General features: G+C 36.8%; 1 protein-coding gene and 1 pseudogene across 1 annotated transcript; one reads left to right on the top strand and one right to left on the bottom strand.

Annotated features, from left to right (window-relative positions):
- The first annotated feature begins 293 nt into the window (after positions 1-293).
- Positions 294-2,613, top strand: LOC115964905 (annotated as a pseudogene).
- Positions 2,614-8,968: 6,355 nt separating this feature from the next.
- LOC115963914 (isoliquiritigenin 2'-O-methyltransferase-like) lies at positions 8,969-22,653 on the bottom strand. The gene is made up of 4 exons (XM_031083152.1): positions 22,168-22,653; positions 19,566-19,876; positions 9,676-9,740; positions 8,969-9,473 (listed from the first exon to the last, which is right to left on the bottom strand). Exons 1-4 carry the CDS (start codon positions 22,587-22,589, stop codon positions 9,177-9,179), a joined length of 1,095 nt encoding a protein of 364 aa, XP_030939012.1. The 5' UTR covers positions 22,590-22,653; the 3' UTR covers positions 8,969-9,176.
- Positions 22,654-24,008: the final 1,355 nt, after the last annotated feature.

Genomic DNA, 24,008 nt, shown 5'->3' with positions numbered 1-24,008 from the left:
CTTATAGTTGCCAAATATTCTGCGATTGTAACTTGTTCTCCGCGTTCAGATTCCTGGGAGATAGACCAGTCCATATTGGCTTATCTTTAAAGACTTACACCACTGATGACGACATTGATCTGGAAGTAATTGACCTGTTGATGACGACAGACTTTATAGCGACAAAGAAAAAAAAAATGTATTTGCTTGTTTTATTGATTCTATATATATGAAGGTGAACTGGAAGATGATTATTCACTTCCAACTACAGTGAGAGTAAGGCAAACACAGAGTGAAAGAACCATTCTTCATTGATGGCGACTACCTTTCTTTTTCTTCTTCTCTCAGCTATTTTCATAGCAAAATCTCAACAAGGGCAATCCATTGTGAACCCAGGCTCTTTTTTAACACCTACCACTACCACCACCACTAACTCTTCATGGCCATCACCTTCTGGTCGATATGCCTTTGGATTCTACAAGCAAGGCAATGGCAATGCTGTAGGAGTTTTTTTTGCTGGGATTCCAGAAAAGACTGTAGTCTGGACAGCCAACCGAGACGATCCTCCAGTTCCTGCTGCAGTTACATTGAATTTCACAAGTGATGGACGTTTGGTTCTGCAATCGGCACAAGGCACAACGAAAAGTGTAGCTGTTTTTGGTGAAACTGCAAGTTCAGCATCCATGCTTGATACAGGCAACTTTGTTGTCTATAATTCAGATAACCAATCAATATGGGAGAGTTTCCAGAATCCAACAGATACCCTTTTACCAACTCAGCAACTCTTTTATGATGTTGTGTTGGATTCCAGTGTGTCGGAGTCGAACCAATCAACGGGTAGATTTCGTGCCATTATGCAACAAGATGGATTCATCGCGCTATACCCAATTGGCACCCCATACTATATTGAGTATGGTTATTGGTCTAAGGGTATACAGGGACCCCGATTAAATGCGACTCTAAACCTTGATGTTGATGGCCGTCTTTACTTGGCCAATGGCGAGGGCATAGTGACTATATCTGCAGGAGGAAACTCTACAAAAAGTTCACTCTACCGTCTGAGAATGGATGATGATGGATTCTTGCGGCTGTACTCGTACAATACGAATCAGAATGGTGATTGGGATGTTACATGGTCAGCTGATAGCATTGGCAAGTGTGATCCTAAGGGTTTATGTGGCATCAATGCATTTTGTGTCATATATGATGAACAATATAATTGCACATGTCTTCCTGGATTTGCATTTGTTGATGAGAGCAAAAGGACTTTAGGGTGTGAAAGGAATTTAACTGTAGACAATTGCAAAGAAGGGACGTATGAAATGGAAGAAGAGATTAACACTGTATGGGAAAATGATACTTACTCCCTCCCGTTGTTTTCATCAAACATAGAGGATTGCAAAATTGCATGTTTGCAAGACTGTAACTGTGAAGCTGCGCTATTCAAAGACGGGGCATGCAGAAAGCAAAGGCTTCCCATGAGATTTGGGAGAAGGCAGAGTGATTCAAGTGTAGCCCTTATCAAGGTAAGTACATCTACACCCTCTACAAATAGAACTATGACAAATGAAAGGAAGAAAGAGCTTCGTGTGGACATCCTAATTGTCAGTATTACATTAGTTGCTTTGCATTCATTGTGTTGGCCATTTCTGGATTTGTTATTTACAGATCCCATGTTTCCAAACATCAAAATGTATCTAATATGGGAAAATTTGTTGATGAGGATGTTGGTCCACGATCATTTACTTATGCAGAACTTGAAAAAATGACTAATGGTTTCAAGGATGAGCTTGGTAGAGGTGCATTTGGGGTAGTTTATAAAGGGATGATAGGGAACGGTCAAAAGATTGTAGCTGTGCAAAGACTAGAGAAATTGTTGGCCGATCGAGAAAGAGAGTTTCAAACCGAGATGAAAGTTATTGGAAAAACACATCATAGAAATTTAATCCGTCTTCTTGGGTATTGTCATGATGGACCAAATAGGCTTTTGGTGTATGAGTATATGTGCAATGGTTCACTTGCGGATATACTCTTCACACCTAAAAACAACCTTCTTGGGATGAAAGAAGGGGAATTGCGTGCAATATTGCAAGAGGAATTCTTTATCTCCATGAAGAGTGTATGCCACAAATCATTCATTGTGACATAAAACCTCAAAATATACTCATGGACGAAAACAGGTGTGCAAAACTCTCTGATTTCGGATTGGCAAAGTTGTTGAAGCCAGACCAAAGCCAAACGTCCACTAATATCAGGGGCACAAGGGGATATGTTGCACCAGAATGGCATCGTCGAAATTGTCCTGTGACTGTCAAAGTAGACGTCTATAGCTTTGGAATAGTTCTATTGGAGATTATATTTTGCCTAAGGAGTGTGGATAGTAATCTTCCTGAGGAAGAGGCTATTCTTGAAGAATGGGTCTATAGTTGCTATGAGTGTGGTGAGTCAGATAAACTAATCAATGATGAAGAGGTCCATAAGAGACAATTTGAGAGAATGGTTAAAGTGGCATTTTGATGCATTCTAGAAGAGCCATCACTTCGACCTTCAATGAAAAAGGTTCTACTAATGTTGGAAGGGACTGCAGACATCCCAATCCCTCCAAATCCCACTTCTGTTATTAGTATGATCTAGGTTATGAGAAAAACAATGAATGTCGAGTTTCCTGCGTGCTTCATTTTCACAGATATGTATGCATGTCTGAAAATGTTGCATTTGACGCTTTCTTTATTTTTATATTTCTTTATCTATGTTCTCTTGTATAATTTAATGTTTGCTGTCAATGTTATGCAGATAATAATGTTTTTTTAAAGCAAAAAATAAATATACTTACAGCAGTTGAAGTGTTTGTAAACATGTTTGGCAATCTTATAAATATAGCTTGTTTCAAACTTTATAAGGCAAAAGATAATTGAAATCTAAAAATTGGTTGTGAGATGTCTTGTATATTGGATTCGGCTCTATTAATTGTTAGCGTTAGTGTACACCACGTCCAAACACATCATTAAGTCCATTCTACTAATGTACTATCTATGTTATTTAACGATTATCCTTACTTTCGTTTTGTTGCTACTCTCTAGCTATTCTATGTATACAAGCTTCCTGTGTACAATATTGTATAATCTAATATAGAGAATTATATTCTCCATTCCAACAGTTTGTATGATACTTCAATGATTAAATTTATCTTTTTTTTTTTTTTTTTTTTTTTTAACATCAGAATTTTTTGGATGAATGGTGGTTTATTATAACATTATAGCAGGTGGTCTTGAGTTTAAGTGGTATCCAAACTTCATCTATTATTTTTAAAAAGTAAAAAATCTCACATTTTGTACTCTCACATTATTGCGTCCATTCAATGGAATGAGTCTTTCACATACTATGGGCCTCACATTTTTGTGAGGTGCATAGCTTGTGGAGATACTTCTCATGTGTCCCTGTCTCTCATAGATTGCATTGTTTTTTAATTGTATTCACCCCCCCCCCCCCCCCTGCCGCGCGCGCGGCAACCTTCCCATTTTTACACCTTTTTTTTTTTTTTAATTTTGTTTGTGGTTGTGATCTTATAACATAGTCATTGCATCACAAGTAAAACTGCACCAATTCTAAATGTTAATGCACATGCCATAAAATGAAAAATTAGCAAGTTCTAGATCTTTTGTGAATTGTGTGGAAAAGCAAAATCATATATATGTACATAAATGTTGTGAACTCAAAGTTGCTTGAGTTTTTCCATTATTCATAATCAAAACTTTATATAGATTGACATATCATTTGTATGTTCTTTTACATATATCCAAATAAGAGAGAGTATGGAACACCCCCCCCCCCCCCTACGCCAACCTCATCCTTACTCTTTATTAGGTTCTAAAAGCTTAGAACAATTAATAAATCGTGAACACAAACTTGTCTAGATATAGATCTTAGAGTCTATAGGTATTATTAGACAATGTTCAAGGTGATTCAAGTCAAAATTCAAGAACATACAAGCTACAGGAAGAAGATCTCATAATCTGTCTAGTTCGATCGATCGAAAGTCGTATCTACAGAATTTTAATTAAGCCTAAATAGCAATTCAAGCCCATTAAGAATTAGGATTTCAGATCTATTTCTCCCAGTATATAAATGAAACCTTAAGCACGTTTTTATAAGGCTTTTTAGAGAGAGAAGAGAATGTCTCTTTTGCATTTTAGGGTTTTGTTTCTAAAAAGCTCTCTCATATTTTCTACCAATATTATTACTTGAAGAATCTCAAGATCCGGTATTGTAGAAGTTGCTGCCTTCTCTAGTCATCAAAGGTACTGATGATCTAAATCTTCAAGGGTAGTTTTAGAGTCACAAACAGGAGAATTTGTATTGCTAAACCTTTGAGTGGGATCTCAAAGTCACAAATGTGGGTGTTTGTGTTTTGCAAACCCAAAGAAAGAAGGAGTTCATGGTCTCGGAGTTTGCACATGGTCGTGTTAGTAAGTTTCTACTGATGGATAGCAATAGAATGTTAGTGGTCTAAGTCGCTATTGTAAAACTTCGATTCTTTCTAATGGATTTGCTTTTTACCTTGCTTTTTACCTTGAGGATAACTAAGTTAAATCCTCCTCAGGTTCTTTACCGATTTGGTTTTCTTAGGTTATCATATCATTGTGTTCTTTATTTTCCGCACTTTACAATGATATGATATATGTCTGTTAACCTAGATCTAATTAATTTGACTAAATAATCACTTGGCTAATTTACTAGGTTAATCTGGTTGTGTTTTAAGGGGTCTAAAAACACACTCTCTACTCTCTTTTTTCCTTCCATCCAAACCAAAAGTCTATATGTGGTAGAAGAACTTACAAAAAAAAGTCCTATAGCCGCGTTTTTAATGCGACTATAGATCAATTCGGCCTATAGCCGCATATTTTTTTTTTAGCCACATTTTAAATTGTAAACCCATAATTATAGGACATACTCTAGCCGCATTTTTAAAACGTGGCTATAGGGGATAGCTATAGCCACATTTTAAAAACGCGACTATAACCCTTTTGTTTTTTTTTCCTAGCCAGATGGCTTGGTCTTGCTCCTTTGTTATTTAGTAGCCTTTTACTTGCTAAATAGTAAGTATTATAAGCTAAAAACATGATCACATAATAACATGATTCTTGGCTACATTTAACAAAGAAAACTAATGTGAAAAATTGAATGCATAAATGCTATTTCACAGATATGACTTATTATTGTCATATATATGGTATCTTATTATTACTCCATAAGTATTAACAGAGATGATGACAGACATGAGGAAAGCATCCTAGTTGAAAAAAGTTATGTTAGCCAAATAGGTTGGAGACTATCTATCCAACCCAATTCTGTTGTGTCTAAAACTGTGAAGGCCAAATACTTCCCTAATAGTTCCCCATTTGATGGGAAACTAAAACCTTAGGATTTCTAGTTCTGGGAAAGTCTATGCTCAACACAAATTCCCCTCTAAATCTTGCCAAATGGAGGATAGGCATAGACAAAAGCATTGAGATAAATCATGCTGCCTGGTTCACTCCTAAGATTGATAATACTTAGCTGGAAGAGTTGGGTGTTAAATTAATAGAGTTGGGTCCAACTAAACTTTGGTTGAAAAGTTTGGGGCATATGACACTTTCTTTTGAGGCTGAGGTTCCAATTAAATTCACCTAGGTGAGGCCTCTAGAAGGCCATGAAGCAATCACAGCATGCATGTGACACAGCATCATGAGGTTCTAATTAAATCCTTCCTTGCTGTTGTTTCTGTGAATGAAAATTTTTAAATTAAAATGAAGTTAGGAAGGAACAAAAAAGAATATATTTAAAATATTTTGTACATAAACCTTGTTAGGCCCTTCATTAAGAAATAAAGAATATATACTTTGGTATAAAAAATAAATAAAGAACACACTGCAATAAATATTTGTACTCAAAAGGTTTGAAATAAATGGCACTACATGCTGAAAAGTGTCAGTTGCAATAGAAAGTCAAAAACACTACCACCGATGACACTTTATTGTACAACAAGTTGATAGAAGATTTGAATGCACAATCAATAGAATGAAATTCATTATAGGAGCTTATGTTGGCAAAAATTGACATAAATGAAACCTGGAAAAAGCTTGTGAGAAGAAATGTACCATGGCAGGGGTGGCAGCACCAAAGAGGGCTATGAGGGAAAGGACAGAAACTTGGCCAATAAAAGTGGCCATGGCTTCAAACACTAACACGCCATAAACGTATGGATGCTACAAAAAAACAGTAAGATCTTTTAGAAAGTGTAAAATGCATTATTCACCATTGAGTTAGGTGGGAAAAAATGAAGCATTTTCAATTGTTACCTCCCAACATGAAACCCATGCTTTGAATAATTCACCCGTTACAAGCATTGGTGGAATCAAGAGAGGCAAGCCAACTACGGTTGAGCAAAACAGCATCTCAGTCTGCACATTAGGAGATTTAAAAGTAACAAATTAAGTGTGAAGGACACAATTAGTTTGTAAAACATACTTAGCAAAATTTGTAGTATTTGTAGTATCACTTAACTAAAAAATTAATTTCCAGAATAAAATAATGCCAGCTAAACTCCAAGCTGCTGTGCTAACACATGTTAGTGGGCCTTTACTTTTAAAACCAACAACCATATACACAAGTCGAACACAGTATACAAAGATTGGAGTATCTGATTTTAATTATTTAACAATTTCCACATGCAAATATACCCAAGTTCCAGTGGCAAGAAATTATGCAACTTTCGTGGTGAATCATGTCGTTTGTCTACTGTTTTACTAAAAAATTTTAAACCTTTTAAAATTGTTAAGTCAATTTAACAAGTCAGTTTAAATTTTTATTTATTTATTATAAACTGACTCAGCAATTTTTTACGTATAACTTTTTTCTCTCATAATACAGAAGCTGCTAGTCAAAGCAGTTACCATACCTTAAAAAAAAATAATAATAATAATAATAAATTGCAGAAAATCTAGGGTCACATGGACATGGGTAGTTAACCATGGTAACAAACAAGAGCCAAGATTGTACAGTAAAACCCATTAATTTATATGTAAAAAAATATAAAATCAAATAGTCTATTAAGGAGAATTGACTTGGGGTTCGACATTTGTGGACTAATCCGAAAGGCATATATGGTAGAATATTCCTCATTTTCTTTGAAGGAAAAAACAAAGAAAACCCACAGATTCCCCAGAATTGAAATAGTATTGATAGAAGAGTTGAGATTTTTGTATTAGAAAGGTTTAAGATAACTTCATTTCAAAGTAAAAATATATTTAGACACATCCTAGGCAAGAAGTTGTTCATCCATAATTATTGGCCATTAACGTCATATTTCATAAAAATCATTAGGAAACAAGAAACCAATCATCATCGTTCTCATTGTTTTGGCATTTACAAAGATAATTAGAAGAAAATGAAATGTTTTGAAAACAAATATATGGAGAAACAGAGATAGCACTCAAATCAAGATTCCTTTATTTTGGAATTTAGAAATTGCATCAAGTAGAAAGGGCAAGACTTTAACAACCCAACAATCACAGATACGTGAATAAGCCAAATGAGGAGTGAGGAGAAGCACAAAGCACAAGGACATATTCTAAGAGGACAAACACAAAAAGGATACTGACTGTGCTCAGGCAAAGAGGTGACAGTCTCTTCCCACTTGACATCAAGTCGTTGATCTGTCATTGGGCTAGAAATTTCCGTGAAATCCCAGCTACATGATATACTAGCTCCTTATGCCTCTTCCCCCCCCCCCCCCAAAACAAAAAATTCCAATAAATGTCACATGTAGCTATTGATAATTTGATAGTAAGGAGAGAAATGAGATTTAAACTCCGATATTTCTTTTAGAAATACCAAAAAGTATCAACCAGTTGAATTATAAGACTTATGGTAAAATTGCACAATTTTAGTGTTTTCTTGACCATTTTATACTTTTTCATCTATGAGTTAACAACAATATAAGCCTACATGGATTAGGTTGGACTCTATTTTTTTATCGGAATCTACTTGGTTGAATTGAGAAGTTCCTAACGTAGCTCAATTCATCACATGTGAGGAAACTAACTCCACTAACATGGGTCGGGTTGGATCAGTTTTGTCAGGTTGAATGTGCAACTCTAGATGACATGATCTTTTTTGACACACTAACAAAACATTAAAGACTAAATTGAAGCTTTTAAAAGATTAATGCCTGTTATAGAATATGACACAAAAGTTGAGGACAAAATGTTATTAAACCAAAAAGAATTTATATGCTGGGTGATTACTTAGTTGGGCTGAACAAAAAAAGAAAATCTTCATGAATTGGGCTATTATTTTGTTGGGCTCAAACCTTAACCCACTACCCCTGTGCATAATTCAACTATCCTTCCCTTATGTTTGTCCTACCATTCAATCACTTTTTTCTTTAATGATTTTTCCATTTTTCCATTCATTTTTCTCCTTTCTTTTTTTAATCAACTTGCATGCTATATATTATCTTCCGTGGGGTCCGTGGTTAGTCGGTAACCTCTTATTTATAATCTCTTATTTATGGGAGGCTAAACTATACTTTTACTCCTTGAAAAATCTACAAAGTTTAAATTCAGTTTCTGAAAAATTTCTCATGTCAACTTGGTTCCTGTTTTACTCAAAATGTGTCAATGACTTAATGTATATATTCTATTATAACACTACGACCTTTTTGGAGCATCACCGGCAATATATGCTGAGGTGATCTATAAAAAAAAAAAAAAAAAACTAAATATTTATAAATGATAATGTTTGAGGACACAATTTTTGTATCACAACTATTGTTACAATCCTAAACACATAGGGTTATGAGTGGTGCAAAAAGAAATGCTAGATACATGAGAAAGTAATAGTTCATCAATTACAATCACACATATAATCAAGTTTTAGCAGATAGTATGCTCCTGAAAGAGCTAATAATGATCATTCTTAGAGTCAGCACTACAGAAACAACCCAAACAAATCCTAGATCTTCTTAACTTCCCATATATTTGATCAATCGTTATTTAATTTATAAAACTCATGCTTTTAATGAAATCATTATTAAAAAATTTGCATACATGCAAATAATTAATGACAGGCTCAATATAAATTGCCATAACTTGTCCAGTTTGACTAGCAATGAAACTAGAACACAAGAAAAGCTGAAACTAGATAGTTGGAGACTTTTATTTGTAAAGTTCCATAACTCCCATGACAGTAAAGGCTCGACAGATAACTTGAAACCCTGAAAATCCAGCAGCCTTGCCCAAGGCCTCAAACTCTTTCTCAGTTCTTTCCTTCCCTCCAGGTTGAATAAACATAGCATTGTCAAGCATAGAGACATACTTAGAAGCATTACTTGCCTCAGGTTCCTCTGGCAATATAAAGTCCATGATAATCACCTTTCCATCTTTTGGCACTGCTTTGTTGCAGTTCTTCAAAAGTTTTATGCATTGTTCATCATTCCAATTATGACATGTACCCTGCAATATTATACATGAAAATTTTCAAAAAGCAAATGGTGGTTTTTAATTTTTAATTTTTGACAATTCCATAATTACAAAAATTAATGGGATGGAAGAATTGAACCCTTATATACCATTGAACTAGCTTAAATTGTAAAGCTCTTGACAAGCCGATCTAATATAATCATCAAATAATTAAGTAGTTAATTAACTAACTGACCTTTATCATAATGACGTCACCTTTTGGAACACTTATATACATATCCCCTCCAACATGCTCAATACCTGCACAGATTTTCACCTTGCTTTTAACAGAAATAAATTCAAGATAAAGAAAAAAATCCGTTTTAATAAGAAAATGAAAAGGACTGTTTTAGAGCTAGATATATCAAGGGCTGTAAAAAAATATTGTATATTTATATTGACTCGATTTTGAAAATGTTTATCTCTCAGATACAATCAAATTCGATCTAATACATCTTTTCTGCCACTCCAATTTATAGTCTAAATCTTTCGAGTTGTGTACTGACAACTAGTGAAAATTTAGAAAGTGTAGCATTATATAATTAATGGTAGAATCAGAAATTTCTCTTTGAGTTCCGAATAAAAAATATGATCATTAAATATTTTTTTTTTCTTTATATATATATATATATATATATATATATATATCTTCTGTATATATTAAGAGGATTCAGAAAGTTAATTATTGCTTTTTTTCCTGTCAAAAATATCCCTAAATTAATTAACCAATAATTTAAAAATGGGGTTAAAATAGTAAATTAAAAAAAGAAAGTTAGTTATTGCTTTTTTTACTGTCAAAAATACCCCTATCTAAAATTTAAAAATGGGGTTAAAATAGTAAATTGACAAAAATAATAAATTCCTACTTCTACATTTGTGGGTCCGAGAGGTCTGCAATCCGGCCCAAACTCTATCTGGGCCCAGGGCCTGTGCCGAGGAGGTATCTTGCCGAAGACGAATGATCAGTGGCCGAGGTAGCAAGGGGAACGGCTGAGAACTTACCCTGTCCTCAGCATTCCAGAGCTTCAATAGGGAAGACCAACACCATGGTGTAGGCAATCCCCAAACAGCCCCCTCAAGGGGATGTGAACGGAATGGGGCCCATAGGGAAGCAGGGTGTAAAATTGAACCAAGGAAAATGCGTCCCCTCTTCCGTAAATGCACCTACCAATACCCAGAGATGATTAATGAGAAAAGACGTTTGGACGATGTAAACTTCGATCCATGCAACTAATAAAAAGTTAGACGGGACGGTTGATGGGATGGATACAGAAATAAGCTCCTGCCTGACCTACAAGTGGAGGGTCAGGATCAGCCAAGACGGACTATATAATAAAAAGGAAGGTGCACCAACAGGGGGGCTGGGGAAAATGGCCAAAAACCAGAGCCTCCCAACCCACCTTCAGGAGAAAAACTCAAAGGGTGAAGGAAAACTTAACCTTGTATGAACACCACGAAAAACCCACCGCCTGTCGATCAAGGCCTAGCCTTCCAAACCCACGCTCTACAAATGATATTGTTAGGGCCTTTTCACTTGCGAACCCGACACCGTTACGTTCCGCCACGAATCGTGTCCTTACAATTGGCGCCGTCTGTGGGAAAGGCTTGTGTGTTGGCATAGGCAGTAGGTCGAAATAGTTTCTTTTTTATTTCTAACAATTGGTTATAGAGTTTCAGCGTAAAATTCCGTTAGGGGCTACGTTTGTCAACGATAATCGCGCGAATAATTCTAGGGGCTTGACCGAGGAGCTAACTCCCATAAAACTAAGTTCCAGTGCCAAAGAAAACTAGGTTTTGGACAGAACCAAGACATTGCATGGTCCACGGACTCAAGCCTATGGGAAAACCAACTACCTGGATGTGGAAAACTAGGTTTTGGACAGAACCAAGGCATTGCATGGTCCACGGACTCAAGCCTATGGGAAAACCAACTACCTGGATGTGGAAAACTAGGATTTGGACAGAACCAAGGCATTGCATAGTCCTCAGACTCAAGCCTATGGGGAAACCAACTACCTGGATGAAGAAAACTAGGTTTTGGATAGAACCAAGGCATTGCATAGTCCTCGGACTCAAGCCTATGGGGAAACCAACTACCTGGATGAGGAAAACTAGGTTTTGGACAGAATCAAGGCATTGCATAGTCCTCGGACTCAAGCCTATGGGGAAACCAACTACTTGGATGAGGAAAACAGAACCAGGGCATTGCATAGTCCTCGGACTCAAGCCTATGGGGAAACCAACTACTTGGATGAGGAAAACTAGGTTTTGGACAGAACCAAAGCATTGCATAGTCCTCGGACTCAAGCCTATGGGGAAACCAACTACTTGGATGAGGAAAACTAGGTTTTGGACAGAACCAAGGCATTGCATAGTCCTCGGACTCAAGCCTATGGGGAAACCAACTACTTGGATGAGGAAAACTAGGTTTTGAACAGAACCAGGGCATTGCATAGTCCTCGGACTCAAGTCTATGGGGAAACCAACTACTTGGATGAGGAAAACTAGGCACTAAGCGAGATTTAGCTACTATGCGTGACGTCGAAAATGGTGCTTATATCTTCGTAAGACGAAGGTTAGAAATGAATCTAAGGCCTTTGTGGGTGCAAGTAAATTAGGGTTTGGAGAACATGATGATAAATGTATTGCATGCATAGCTATTTGTACATGTTAAAATGAATCAGCGCAGAGTTCATAAGCAAATAGTGCGCATCAACGAGGGCGGTTAACGATGTAACCAGAAGGAAAAAGGAAAAACAAGATTTCATATATACATGTTCAAATGCTTGTAAAACCATCAATAAATTAGAAAGTTTGTGAAAGGAAAAGAAATAAGTTGATCATTCAAATAGAAACGAATACAAAAGCCCAACCAAGGCTTCTACTTTTTTGCTTTTTTGTCGGTCACATCTTGTGAGATGGGAACAAGATCAACTTCGATGCCCGGAATGATGGTTCCTTCTGGGGAAGGCTGAACAGGGCCAGCGCTGGTACTCTGAGGGACCACAGCAAGGGGAATGGCCTGTGGCGGCTGTGCAAGTGTGGCTGGTTCTTCTGTACTGGACACCTGAGTGCCAACCTTGGGCTCAGTAACCTCTGTAGATGCCCCAGGATCCGCATGCTGCGATATCACTATCGCATCTTGAAGTTTTCCCTCTTTGGGCGCCTTGCTAGAGGAACCACTGGCTTGTAAGTTTTCCGACGGGGTGACCCCTTCATCGAGTTGATCATCCGTGGTCGCAGAGCTGGTGGAAGTGGTCTCAGAGCTGGTGGAAGTGGTCTCGCGGATGGCCGCCGGGTAGAATATGCTCTCCGCCTTCCATAAATCTGATGAAGCATCCACCCCAGCTCGCTTCAATGCTTCTTCCCAGACTTGGGAGCAATAAAACCTGCACACTCCAGGAATCTGCGCCTTAAGGGTGGCTTGGGTTTCGGCTACTCCCATATTGTAACCATCGTCCTCGGCCGTATTCTTGGCAGCCTCTGCCTCATTCCTGGCAAACTCGGCCTCCTGCTTTGCCCTTACGGCTTCATCACGGGCATATTCTGCCACTCCTTTCTCATGCAGAGCCGCGGCCAGTTGCTTATTTAAGTCTTCGATCAGATCTCTGGCTATTCGCAGTTGGTCCTCAGCTTCAATTGCGCGCTTGGTTTGGTCCTGGGCCTGTTTTTGGGCGCTAGCAAGGCCCGCCGAGACGTTATCCCTCTCGCGGGTAGTCATTGTTAAGTCATCTTTGACTTTGGCAAGTTCTTTTTCAGAAGCTTCAAGAGTCTTTGAGGCCGTTATGCGCTTCTTGCGTTCGTTCTCGGCCGCCTTACTCCTGTCATTCACTTCTTCCTCCATCCTATAGGTTGCCTGGAGAGCCTGTCAAGAAAGATGAACGTTTAGTGAGTGACAAACCGGTGACAAGAGTTAATAAAGTGTTAGGTTTCAAGAAATCTTACCATGCCCAAGTATCTCTTAGTACTGAGAAAAACCTCCTGCATCCTCATTCTCTTCAACTCATCCATGTCATTAGGGAGTAACATGGTTTTCCCTAATGCATCCGCCACGTATCCACCCTCGCCGTCTCCAAGGTCCCTTAGAGAGGCCGTTTCTAGTAATGGACCCCCGTGAAGCATTGGGGCAGGAAGCCAGGCGCTCGGTAGGGATTGGGAATCAATTCCTTTTCCCTTGCCTTGAGAGGTTTGAACTGCGGGTCCTTTGCCCTTGCCTTGGGGTCCGATCTTCAGTTGTTTTGTGCGCGGAGTCTCATCCTTCTCCTTAGGAGGTTGGGATTTTCCCTCGTCCACAGTGTCCTTGCCCTTGGGGCTCCTCTTTCTCTTAGAATCAGCACCTTCAGGTCGAGGAGACCGGGCTGGTTGGGAGGAGGTGGGAGGTTCGGGGCGGGTGGATTGTGGCTGGGACTTGGTGGAGGATGACCTGGTTTGGATTGTAAGGGGCCGAGATGGTGGAGGAGGAGCATTGGTTTGTGGTGCCTCCTGGGTATCCTTCCCTGGTTGGTCCTCAAGGAGTTGGAGAAAGGGGGTTAAAGGTATTCTCTTAACTCCCATCTCGGCTTGAGAAGAGGTGCCTATTAACGACAATTCCGCCTCGGACAAGGCTAGGTCACCTAGGTCACCAGGAGGGTCCTCGGATTGGTAGACTAAGTCAAATACCCCGAACCCTTCCTCCGGCTGATCTGGCTCACCTTCGTCTTCGGCTGCTTGATGAGACGAAGAGGGGCCCACCAGGGGGATGTTCTTGGGGACAGCTGGCTCCTGCGAGATTAAAAACCCCTTCTCTACTACGGTAATTTTTGGAAGCCAAGGACGGCGGGCACTGATCACGTGCTTCGCGTCCCCGAATGACTTCTGAACCGGAGGGTACCCTAGTATTTTGTGAGCTGCACGGACTTGGCCATCACTGTCATTCACAAAAACCGCCGCTTGTAAAACGGTCTCCAAATCTGCTCGATTGACTAAATGAAAATGCCGTGCATAGGCGCGTTCATCTACAAAAGCAACAAACATATATGCATGGTTAGTTATCGAAAGACGTTAGGTTAGAATGGTTTAAAGAGTTATCCCTCTTCCATTCCTAATACCCCACCTGGTTCTCCTTCTACTACGGGGCATGGATCACCATCATGCCACTCCCCAGAGACGATAAGGAAATCCTTGTTCAGTCCCTTGTTGGAATCAGGGAGGCACTGGATCAACCGAACCCTATCGTCCCTCGACCTCATGTAGTAGGTTTTTCCTTTCAATTTCTGGAGGTTATAGCACCAGTTTACATCATGGTGGGTCAGTCTTAAACCCATCTTCTCGTTTAAAGCGTCCACGCAACCCAAAATCCTAAGAACGTTGTCGGCGCACTGGGTAGGGGCTAAACGGAAATGCCTGAGGTAACCCCTCGTCACTGGTCCCATAGGGATTCTCATACCTCCCTCCATAAAGGCGAGGACGGGAATTACAACCGCACCCGTTCCCCTCTTAATGTGCCATTCCCCCATCTTACAGTGCTCCAGACTTACGTTGAGGGGAATCCTATAATCAGCGATGAACTTATTCATCGACTCTTCAGTATCGACCAACTTCCTCAATCTCAATTTAGTCGCCTTTGTCATTTACTAAAACAAACCTAACCCGCGACGGAAAAGAAAGGGAGCCAAAGAGAAATAAATTCAGAAAAGAAAAAACGCGAGTTAATAGAGGTAGGGAACTTACATAAAAGGAGAATTACGCTTCGGATGGGCTATATGTGCTTGAGATAGACTTGAATTTGGGCGGAAGTTCAGATGAACCCTGGGTACACGCGCTAAAACTCTTAAGTACAGAACTGGAGAGACGGATCCATATCCAAAAAATCTTTTATACTTTCTAGGGTAAACTGCACGCCCTTTTTCCCGCCCAAAGAGGCCAGGAGATCACCACCGTTCGATTTCCATCACACCGTTGAACGTGGGAAGCACCAAGCCGCCCGTATTTAATGAGGCCATGTTTCACCTTCCAACGGCTCTAGGAACGTGCCTTGGGCAGGTGAAAAACCTCGGGAATCGATAGATGACAAGGATTGATAGGCATTGGCAGATCCCTGATGTCATCAAAACCCTGCTATCCGTCCGAGGGGACGGATAGCAGGATTTTGAAGGGCTATTGTGGGTCCGAGAGGTCTGCAATCCGGCCCAAACTCTATCTGGGCCCAGGGCCCGTGCCGAGGAGGTATCTTGCCGAAGACGAATGATCAGTGGCCGAGGTAGTAAGGGGAACAGCTGAGAACTTACCCTGTCCTCGGCATTCCAGAGCTTCAATAGGGAAGACCAACACCATGGTGTAGGCAATCCCCAAACAGCCCCCTCAAGGGGATGTGAACGGAATGGGGCCCATAGGGAAGCAGGGTGTGAAATTGAACCAAGGAAAATGCGTCCCCTCTTCCGTAAATGCACCTGCCAATACCCAGAGATGATTAATGAGAAAAGACGTTTGGACAGTGTAAACTTCGATCCATGCAACTAATAGAAAGTTAGACGGGACGGTTGATGGGATGGATACAGAAATAAGCTCCTGCCTGACCTACAAATGGAGGGTCAGGATCAGCCAAGACGGACTATATAATAAAAAGGAAGGTGCACCAACAGGGGGGCTGGGGAAAATGGCCAAAAACCAGAGCCTCCCAGCCCACCTTCAGGAGAAAAACTCCAAGGGTGAAGGAAAACTTAACCTTGTATGAACACCACGAAAAACCCACCGCCTGTCGATCAAGGCCTAACCTTCCAAACCCACGCTCTACAAATGATATTGTTAGGGTCTTTTCACGTGCGAACCCGACACCGTTACGTTCCGCCACGAATCGTGTCCTTACAACATTCAAATGTCTTCCTACTTCTAATAAACTCCTACTTTTACGTTGATTTAAATTCCTACTTCTACTCACTAACTCCCTACAAAATAAGATTACTCTTTTGTTAGTTTTAAAACTCTTCTAATCTACAAAACTCACCTCCCTACGTATTATTATTATTATTTTACTTCATCACGATGTATTTGTTTCTTTGACCTCCTTTTTTTTCAATTTTTTTTTTTTAAATTTCATTACACCCTTAGTTTTTTTTTATTTGTGATTGGAAAAAGTAGAAATCCCAAATTATAATAGATACAAATTATTAATTTTTACTCAAAAAATCACGCGCGTGCTCAAAAGCTAGTATATATTATATTCTTATTAATTATTATCCATTATAGTTTAAAATAGTACTATACAATTATTTTAAATGTAAATTAAGTTGTAGGTACTTTACTATCCAATATGTGTATTATAAAAGTTGTCAAAATTAAATTTGACAAATTGTTCCAATATTGATATAGATTTGAAAAATTTTATAAACCCATCTTTAATCAACAATAGAGCAAAATGCGTAGCATCTTTATTTAAATTAGGACCACGAGTCCGTGATTCACTAGTAACTGGTGTTAGCAATGTCCCGCGTTTGGGAATTATGAAAAAGGATTGACACCGAAATGGATCCTACATATCAAATTTTATTGTCTAGTAGTCAAAGGTAAGGCCGAAAAAGAAGATATTCAAAGATCTATCGTCCGGGCCTGCTATTCTTTTATCGAAGCAAGTGATCAAGTCTATGCTGTTGCTGCTTAGACTTTCTATTCTTTTGCTTTTGTCTTCGTTTTATTATTTATTTTTTCTCTTTTGGTGCTGCTGTCTATCTCCTAACCCCATTTTCAATTGGTGCTACTCTCTTTTGGTGCTGCTCTCTACTCTTAGTTTAGACTAGACCAAAATTTCTATCTTGTAAAAAAAAAAAAAAAATCCATTTTCAATTCCTACCCCAACTAACTCTTGATGTCATTAGCATTTTGAGTAGTACAATAATTCTAAAGTCAGAAATTTTTTTACAAAATATTCCACAAAGAACGTGTTAATGTTAGACTATAGGATGATATTAGTGATGAGTTCAAATGAAAATCAATAAAAATCTGTCAATTTAATTTCTGTAAACAAAATTGTATTTATAACATTACTCTTTTATGAATAGACACTAATTAGAGTTAGAATTATAATTAAATGATTAAATTCTCATGTACCCAAATCATGAGTTTCATCATGTCTAGATCTCCACTCTACCTCATATTTAAAATGTTAAAAATTTCATGTGTTAGACTCTACTAATTATACTAGTCGCTCACTCGTACTATATATGGGAATCTACCTATTTGTGAGGTAGACTAAAATATAAAAAATTTAAGAAACTATATTATTGCATAATTTGCTCTTGTATGACTTCAACTTGTGTTACAATTTGATAAAGAAGTCATTACTTAATCGTGCAATGGCTTACAAAAAATTTGTTAGACAGTTTCAGATATTGCAAAAATAGACTCAAAATTTTAGAAATTAAACTTCTGAAAGACAAAAAAACATTAAAGAATTAGATGATTCACTGCTTAGAAATGATTGAAACAAAACAAAATATATATGACTAAATAATAGAGAAATATAAGAGAAAAATGGGTTACATTCAAAAGAATAATTTCAATTAATGCAAGTTTTTTTATCTTATAAAAAATGGCTAAAGAGAGTTTGGTAGTTCATGTAGGAAAATTAATTTTTTTAAAATACATGAAAAACCATTTTTTTTTTTTTTAACAAAGTAGAGGAGAAGAAAATAATATAAGAAGAGTTCATACCTCTACTCAGTTTAAAAAAATATATTGGGGTTTGCTTTGCTTTTATAGTGTTCATAATTAACCTCGCAAATTTGGAGATAAATTATCAATGTTTGAGTTTAAGTTGGACTTGTTAGAAAGAAAGAGTTTCACTTCTTGTTAAATTTGAATAAAACAAAGATAATTTTTTTTTTAAAATGATAATGATGAGTTTGAGTTTAAGTTGAACTTGTTAGAGAGATAAAGTTTCATTCCTTCTTAAGTTTGGACTAAACAAAAATAATTTTATTTAAATATTATGCTGACGTGGAAAATTGTGGAAGTTTTAGATGTTTCAGTTTTATATATATATTTCAAGTCATAAAATGTATGGACTAAAATCCTTATTTTTTTTTTCTCATTATTGCTTTAGATAATTGGTAGATAACTAAATATTGTTCATTATAATTTTTTGAATATCTAATTAATTTAAGTATGTACCTTAAAAAAATAATTATAATTGTAGATAGGTATAAATTTTGATTAGCATTAATTTCGACTCTGAAGGATGATCAGTCAATGCTTTGGAATGTGATCGGCGATATTCAACACTTGCTTAGAAATTTACAATGGGTAAGCATTGATTGTATTAAGAGAGGGGGGAATCGGGTAGCTCATGTATTAGCTCAATTTACTAGGAATATTATTGAGGATATGTATTGGATGGAGGATGTTCCTCCAATAGCTAGGGAAGCTCTGTACCAAGATGCTAATTTTTTTGATTAATTGAATGACATGGTTCTATTTCAATAATAAAAAAAGTTTTTTTTTAAGAATTTAATACATATATGCTTAATAATTTTTAATTTTTTTAAAATTATACATACTTAAGTTTTATTTGTTAATTTCCACATATTAAAAAAGATAGGATTTGGGGGGTCATGGTTCTGCCACTTATTGTACTACAAGGGCACTATATATATATATATATATATATATATATATATCTTTTTTTTTCTTATTATCGTCATTTGTGATAATTTATATATATAAATATATATTTTAAACATATCATAAATGGTGGGAGGGGGATTCAAACTTACACATGTAAGTTGGGAACAGTATAAAGTGTCAATTGATTTAAAGGTCTAAGACAAACCAACCGTTTAAGAATAGACATGCATATCAATTATTAAGATATTATGGTGCCTGTTGAATCACTTAAGGCAAATCAATGTTAGTGCCTTTAATGGAATGGTACTTCTATATATATATATATATATATATATATATATATGTTAAACGTCATAAGTTGTGGGAGGGGGATTCAAACTTACACGTGTAAGTTGGGAGCACTATAAAGTGTCAATTGATTTAAAGGTCAAGGACAAACCTACCATTTAAGATTAGACATACATATCAATTATTAAGATATTTTAGTACCTGGATAAGACGGTGCATGTTGAATCACTTGAGGCAAATCAAAGTTAATGCCTTTAATGGAAGGGTACTTGGAAATGACCATGTTGAGGCTTGCTCCAGTGCCACCCGCAACATCAACCAACAATGATACACCCTCAAATCCTTCATATTTCTCAAGAATTTTTTTCATGTGTATTCCGGAGAGATCAGCCATTGCCTTGTTAAAAAGGTTGTTCAATGATGCATCAGCTTTCATGTATTGGAAGATGGATTTCCCATGGACTTTTTCAAATAGATTACCTCCTTCAAGAATGGCAGTCTTAAAATTTAGCCTATACCACAATGAATGCCAAAAGAGTCAAGTACCTATTGGTTGGAAAAAGAAGAGTGATATGCAAATGATGTAAGATTAATATGCTTACTTCCTTTATTACTTACTAATTTGAGTTCCAACTATCGCACTACTACTATTTGGAAGACACAATTTTACCTATTTGCCATCTTATCACTAGTAAGATATCATGACTAAAGAGGCACTACAGTCGCAGCATTATGATGTATTCTTGAGCTAATACACGTGGTATATACATAGAGACGGAGCCAAGACTTAGAGTTAGGGAACAGCTCTATTGATGGTTATGTGTAATAGCTCTAGTCTCTGGCTTTGCTACTGCTTAATCAATAGATTTTTTTGTTTTTTGGTATGTGTGTCTTTGATGTGTACGTCTGCTGTTGGGTAATGACAAATTGGTTTATTGTGTTTAATTTGAGTAAAATTAGTTGATTGAGCTTAATTTGTTTTTTAGCTTTACTATTGCTAATTTTTGTTACTTGGCTAATTTTTTTGGCTTGTATACTTTGTCTTTTATTTTAGATCTATAGATGTTTTTATGGTCTTTAAAAAGAGAAAAATGCTAGATCTATAAATTTTTTTTATAAATTGCTAATGTGGTGACTAATCATTAGTAAGTAAAAAATTGGTATAAGTGATGGGTCCAAAAACAAACCAATAAGAATACCAAAATATATAATAGTAGCAATTTTTTTATTTTTTATTTTTTTGATAAAAATAAGTTTCAAAATCTAAAATAAATCAACTAACAAATCTAAAATGCATATATTTTTTTAAAACTATTAATGCAGTGGGTTTGGCTGGGTTACATGGGTTGAATATTTGGCCAACTTGAACCCTCACTCAAATATTCAACCCATGACAAACCAACTTGAGGAATCGATCAGATTGGTTTGGATCTCAGAGAATAATTAGTGGGAGGTGAAAAAATCTAAAATGCCAATTAAACCTAGACACCTAAAATACATAGGTTATAAACATTTTGGACGGCTTATGTTTATTGGGTTTTCCAGTACCAAAGTTCTAATAGTCAAAACAAAAATAAAACAAAAATAATTCAAAGATGTTCGTATTTTTCAAGTAATTTTGGGTTAGATTTCAACTTAGAGAACAAAAATTCAATGGAGGGTCGTCAATGGGCAGGCCCAGCCCATTTTTACTTGGCCCAAGGACACAATAAACTTGGCATAATGGGCTATTAATTAGTTAACAAGCCGGGTCGGGTTAGGCCGAAAGAGAAAACCCCAGCCCATAACCCTGCCCATGGGCAATGCCCATTTTGTCTAAAACGAGCTAGGCTACTAGGTTGGGCCTAATGGGCTACCAATGAGATTGTGTTAGCATATTATTTTATTATTTTTATAAATAAAAAAAGTATTATTTTTTATAAGGGAATAATCAATCTATTTTTTTTAAAGGAAAGAATCAAAGAATTTAATACTTAATTACAATTTTTTTTTTTTTAACAATCAAATCAATTTAATTTTTTGTTTTGTTGATGGAAACTTATTTAATTTTTTTTAATTAAGGCTTCAAATAGTTTTTTATTTTTATCTTTAATAAAAATAATATCAAATGGTTAATTTAAATTTTCTAGACTACTAGAAAAATATATATTTAATAAACTAAGTTTAGCACAATTACTTTAAGTATTTTAGTGGTTGAGAGAGTTCTCTTAAGAAATTCTTCCACAATATCTCAAGATCAATCCTTCATACACCTCTTATATATTTTTGTTATAAATTCTAAGTTATTGGACTGTGCAACAAGTTGGGCCAACGGGCTGGGCTACTGGGCTAGCCCACCAGGTGCCCATGGGCATAGAAACTAGCCCACGGCCTAACCCACTAGGGTAGTGGGCTACCCATGGGCCTCAATAACAACAGGCCGGGACGCTCATTAGCCCGATGGACTGCCGAATTTCTAGGTCAGACCGTGGGTCATGGGCTATTTGATGACCATTTCAACCTAAACATATGAATTTTAGAATTTCCAAGAATAGTCACCACTAAAGCTTAGATTTGACGTCAAAGTCAATCTAAATACGAGCTAGTACCAAATATATCACTAAATAAGATAATGTAACTTTTTTACGTAACTTAATATAGAAATAGTTCATTTTAACGTTTATCATTAAATCACTAAATAAGATGATTTGTTCAGACTATTTATGTGCATAAGTTGGTAATTAGCATTCTTATTATACTTAATTATTTATTCACGTTTCAACATGCATTCAAGACTCTATGGATTAAGTGGGAATATACGTACAAAACCTCTACCGTGGCCCGGTGTAAAGCAAAAGCTGAGATTGAATCCACAGATCCTCCATCTTCATTCTGAACATAGAATTTGCCAGCCGGTGAGACTCCATAGAGTCTCTCAACCCTTCCATCTTCGCAGGTGCGCATAGAGCAAGTAAGAAGTGAGTAGCTAGCAAGTAAACGCAGCATGCGATCGAGCATATATGGTGCATCAGGGTTTTGTGTGGGAAGTTTAGAAGCAATCTCGGAGGGTGACAAGAAAGCATCCGGGCTTGCCTTAGCAATGATCTCGAACAGGTTGAGCTCAATGGCGGCGTTTAGTACCATGGAAAATACGTGGGAGCTAGACTGTAGCAAGGCATAGAGACATGGATCATCATCTTCTTTACTAATGGGGGGTTTACCACACTGGTTTTGTGTGGAACTCATTTTTGCTGTTTCGATTTTTATTGGCCTTGGGCTGTGGCCTTGTGATTCTATGTCTTATGTATTATATAGGATCAACTGGTACTACTAAGTACTAACAAGAGTAGGTATTTAACTGTAGAACTTTAATGGTAAATTTATTGTAGTCAACAGTTTTAATTGAAAATAGTTTGTGTTTAGAGAGAGAAAGAGCTTGACAGATTACAATATTGATAAGTATTTTGAAGGTAGTACTCGTGCTTCATATGTAAATTGATAGAGTGCTTTGAGACGAGAGAAATGACAAAAAGAACACATAATGGGTCCGTTTAGATTGAACTTATTGTTACTGAAACTGAAAACTGAAAACTAAAAATACTGTAACAAAAATAATTTTTAAATATATGAATAGTGCTAGAATCCATTTTTAATATTTTTAAATACGTAAACAGTACATGCACAATACATAAACAATATATACACTGTTTATAAACAGTGAATTTTGTCTCTAAAAATCCATAAGTACAGCTAAAAAAAAAAAAAAGAGAGAAAATGCGCATTTATAAACACAGATGCCTAATCCAAACCCCACCAATAAAGAACTGAGTGGATCGGAGTACTAATGTGACTCTCTATTCATATTTAGACCACTTAATAATTTAAAATTTCCAAGTTGATGATAACATGTGTAGGAATATTTGGTTCTTCCGTCTAAATCAAGTGCGCCTCCAATATTGACAACCTACCTTGACTTTGAAGTGTTTGAGGGTTAAGGGCGCTGTGGAAAACGCAATCACAGACGCCGTACAAAACAAGTCTGTAACAGTGTCAGACGTTGTATCTCCATCAATGTAATTTTTAGCTGAGCGCCTAAATGAAATAGATTCTGGTTAGTCTAATTAGTAAAATATTGAATGGTTCCTCAAAAAAAAAAAAAAAAAATTAGGGTATTGAAAGGATTCACTTTTTTTGTTTTACCCTTTTTGGTCCCAATTCCTTTTCTGAAGACAAGTAAGTGTACTTGTGTATCTTTAAGAAATCTGCACGCGTAAAATAGTAATGTTTGGACAACAACTTTGCCACAATTATGTAATAAATTGTGAGTGGTGTAAATGTGGGTCCATCACTTTTTTTCTACCACTCATAACTCGTCAAGTGAATTATTTGTGACAGAAGTTGTAACTTTAGTTGTGATATTCCTAGCATTTTTGTGTGTAAAATCAAGAAATTTGTGCATGAAAAAGTCTATGATCACCATTTGAGAAAAGTCTTCCTTCTTTTAGTACGTGTTTGGATTCACGTGTCTGCGTTTCAGATTTCAGTGTTTTGCTTTTTCTTTTTCTTTTTCTTTTTCTTTTTTTCTTTTCATGCGTTTCAGGGAGACAATTATCACTATAGCAGCAATGTTCACACACTGTAACAACATTTTTCACTACTGTTCAT

This window comes from Quercus lobata, chromosome 10 (assembly GCF_001633185.2).
Source record: "Quercus lobata isolate SW786 chromosome 10, ValleyOak3.0 Primary Assembly, whole genome shotgun sequence".
NCBI lineage: Eukaryota > Viridiplantae > Streptophyta > Magnoliopsida > Fagales > Fagaceae > Quercus > Quercus lobata.
This window is presented reverse-complemented; position numbering and strand designations above follow the sequence as displayed.

Excerpts from the sequence above, each read along its gene's own strand:
- LOC115963914 (XM_031083152.1), bottom strand. The coding sequence starts at position 22,589 with ATGAGTTCCACACAAAACCAGTGTGGTAAACCCCCCATTAGTAAAGAA. Across the intron at positions 19,877-22,167 it reads CGGGCCACGGTAGAGGTTTT|GCTAAATTTTAAGACTGCCA; the intron begins GTACGTATATTC and ends ATTGTGGTATAG. Across the intron at positions 9,474-9,675 it reads GTGACGTCATTATGATAAAG|GGTACATGTCATAATTGGAA; the intron begins GTCAGTTAGTTA and ends ATAATATTGCAG.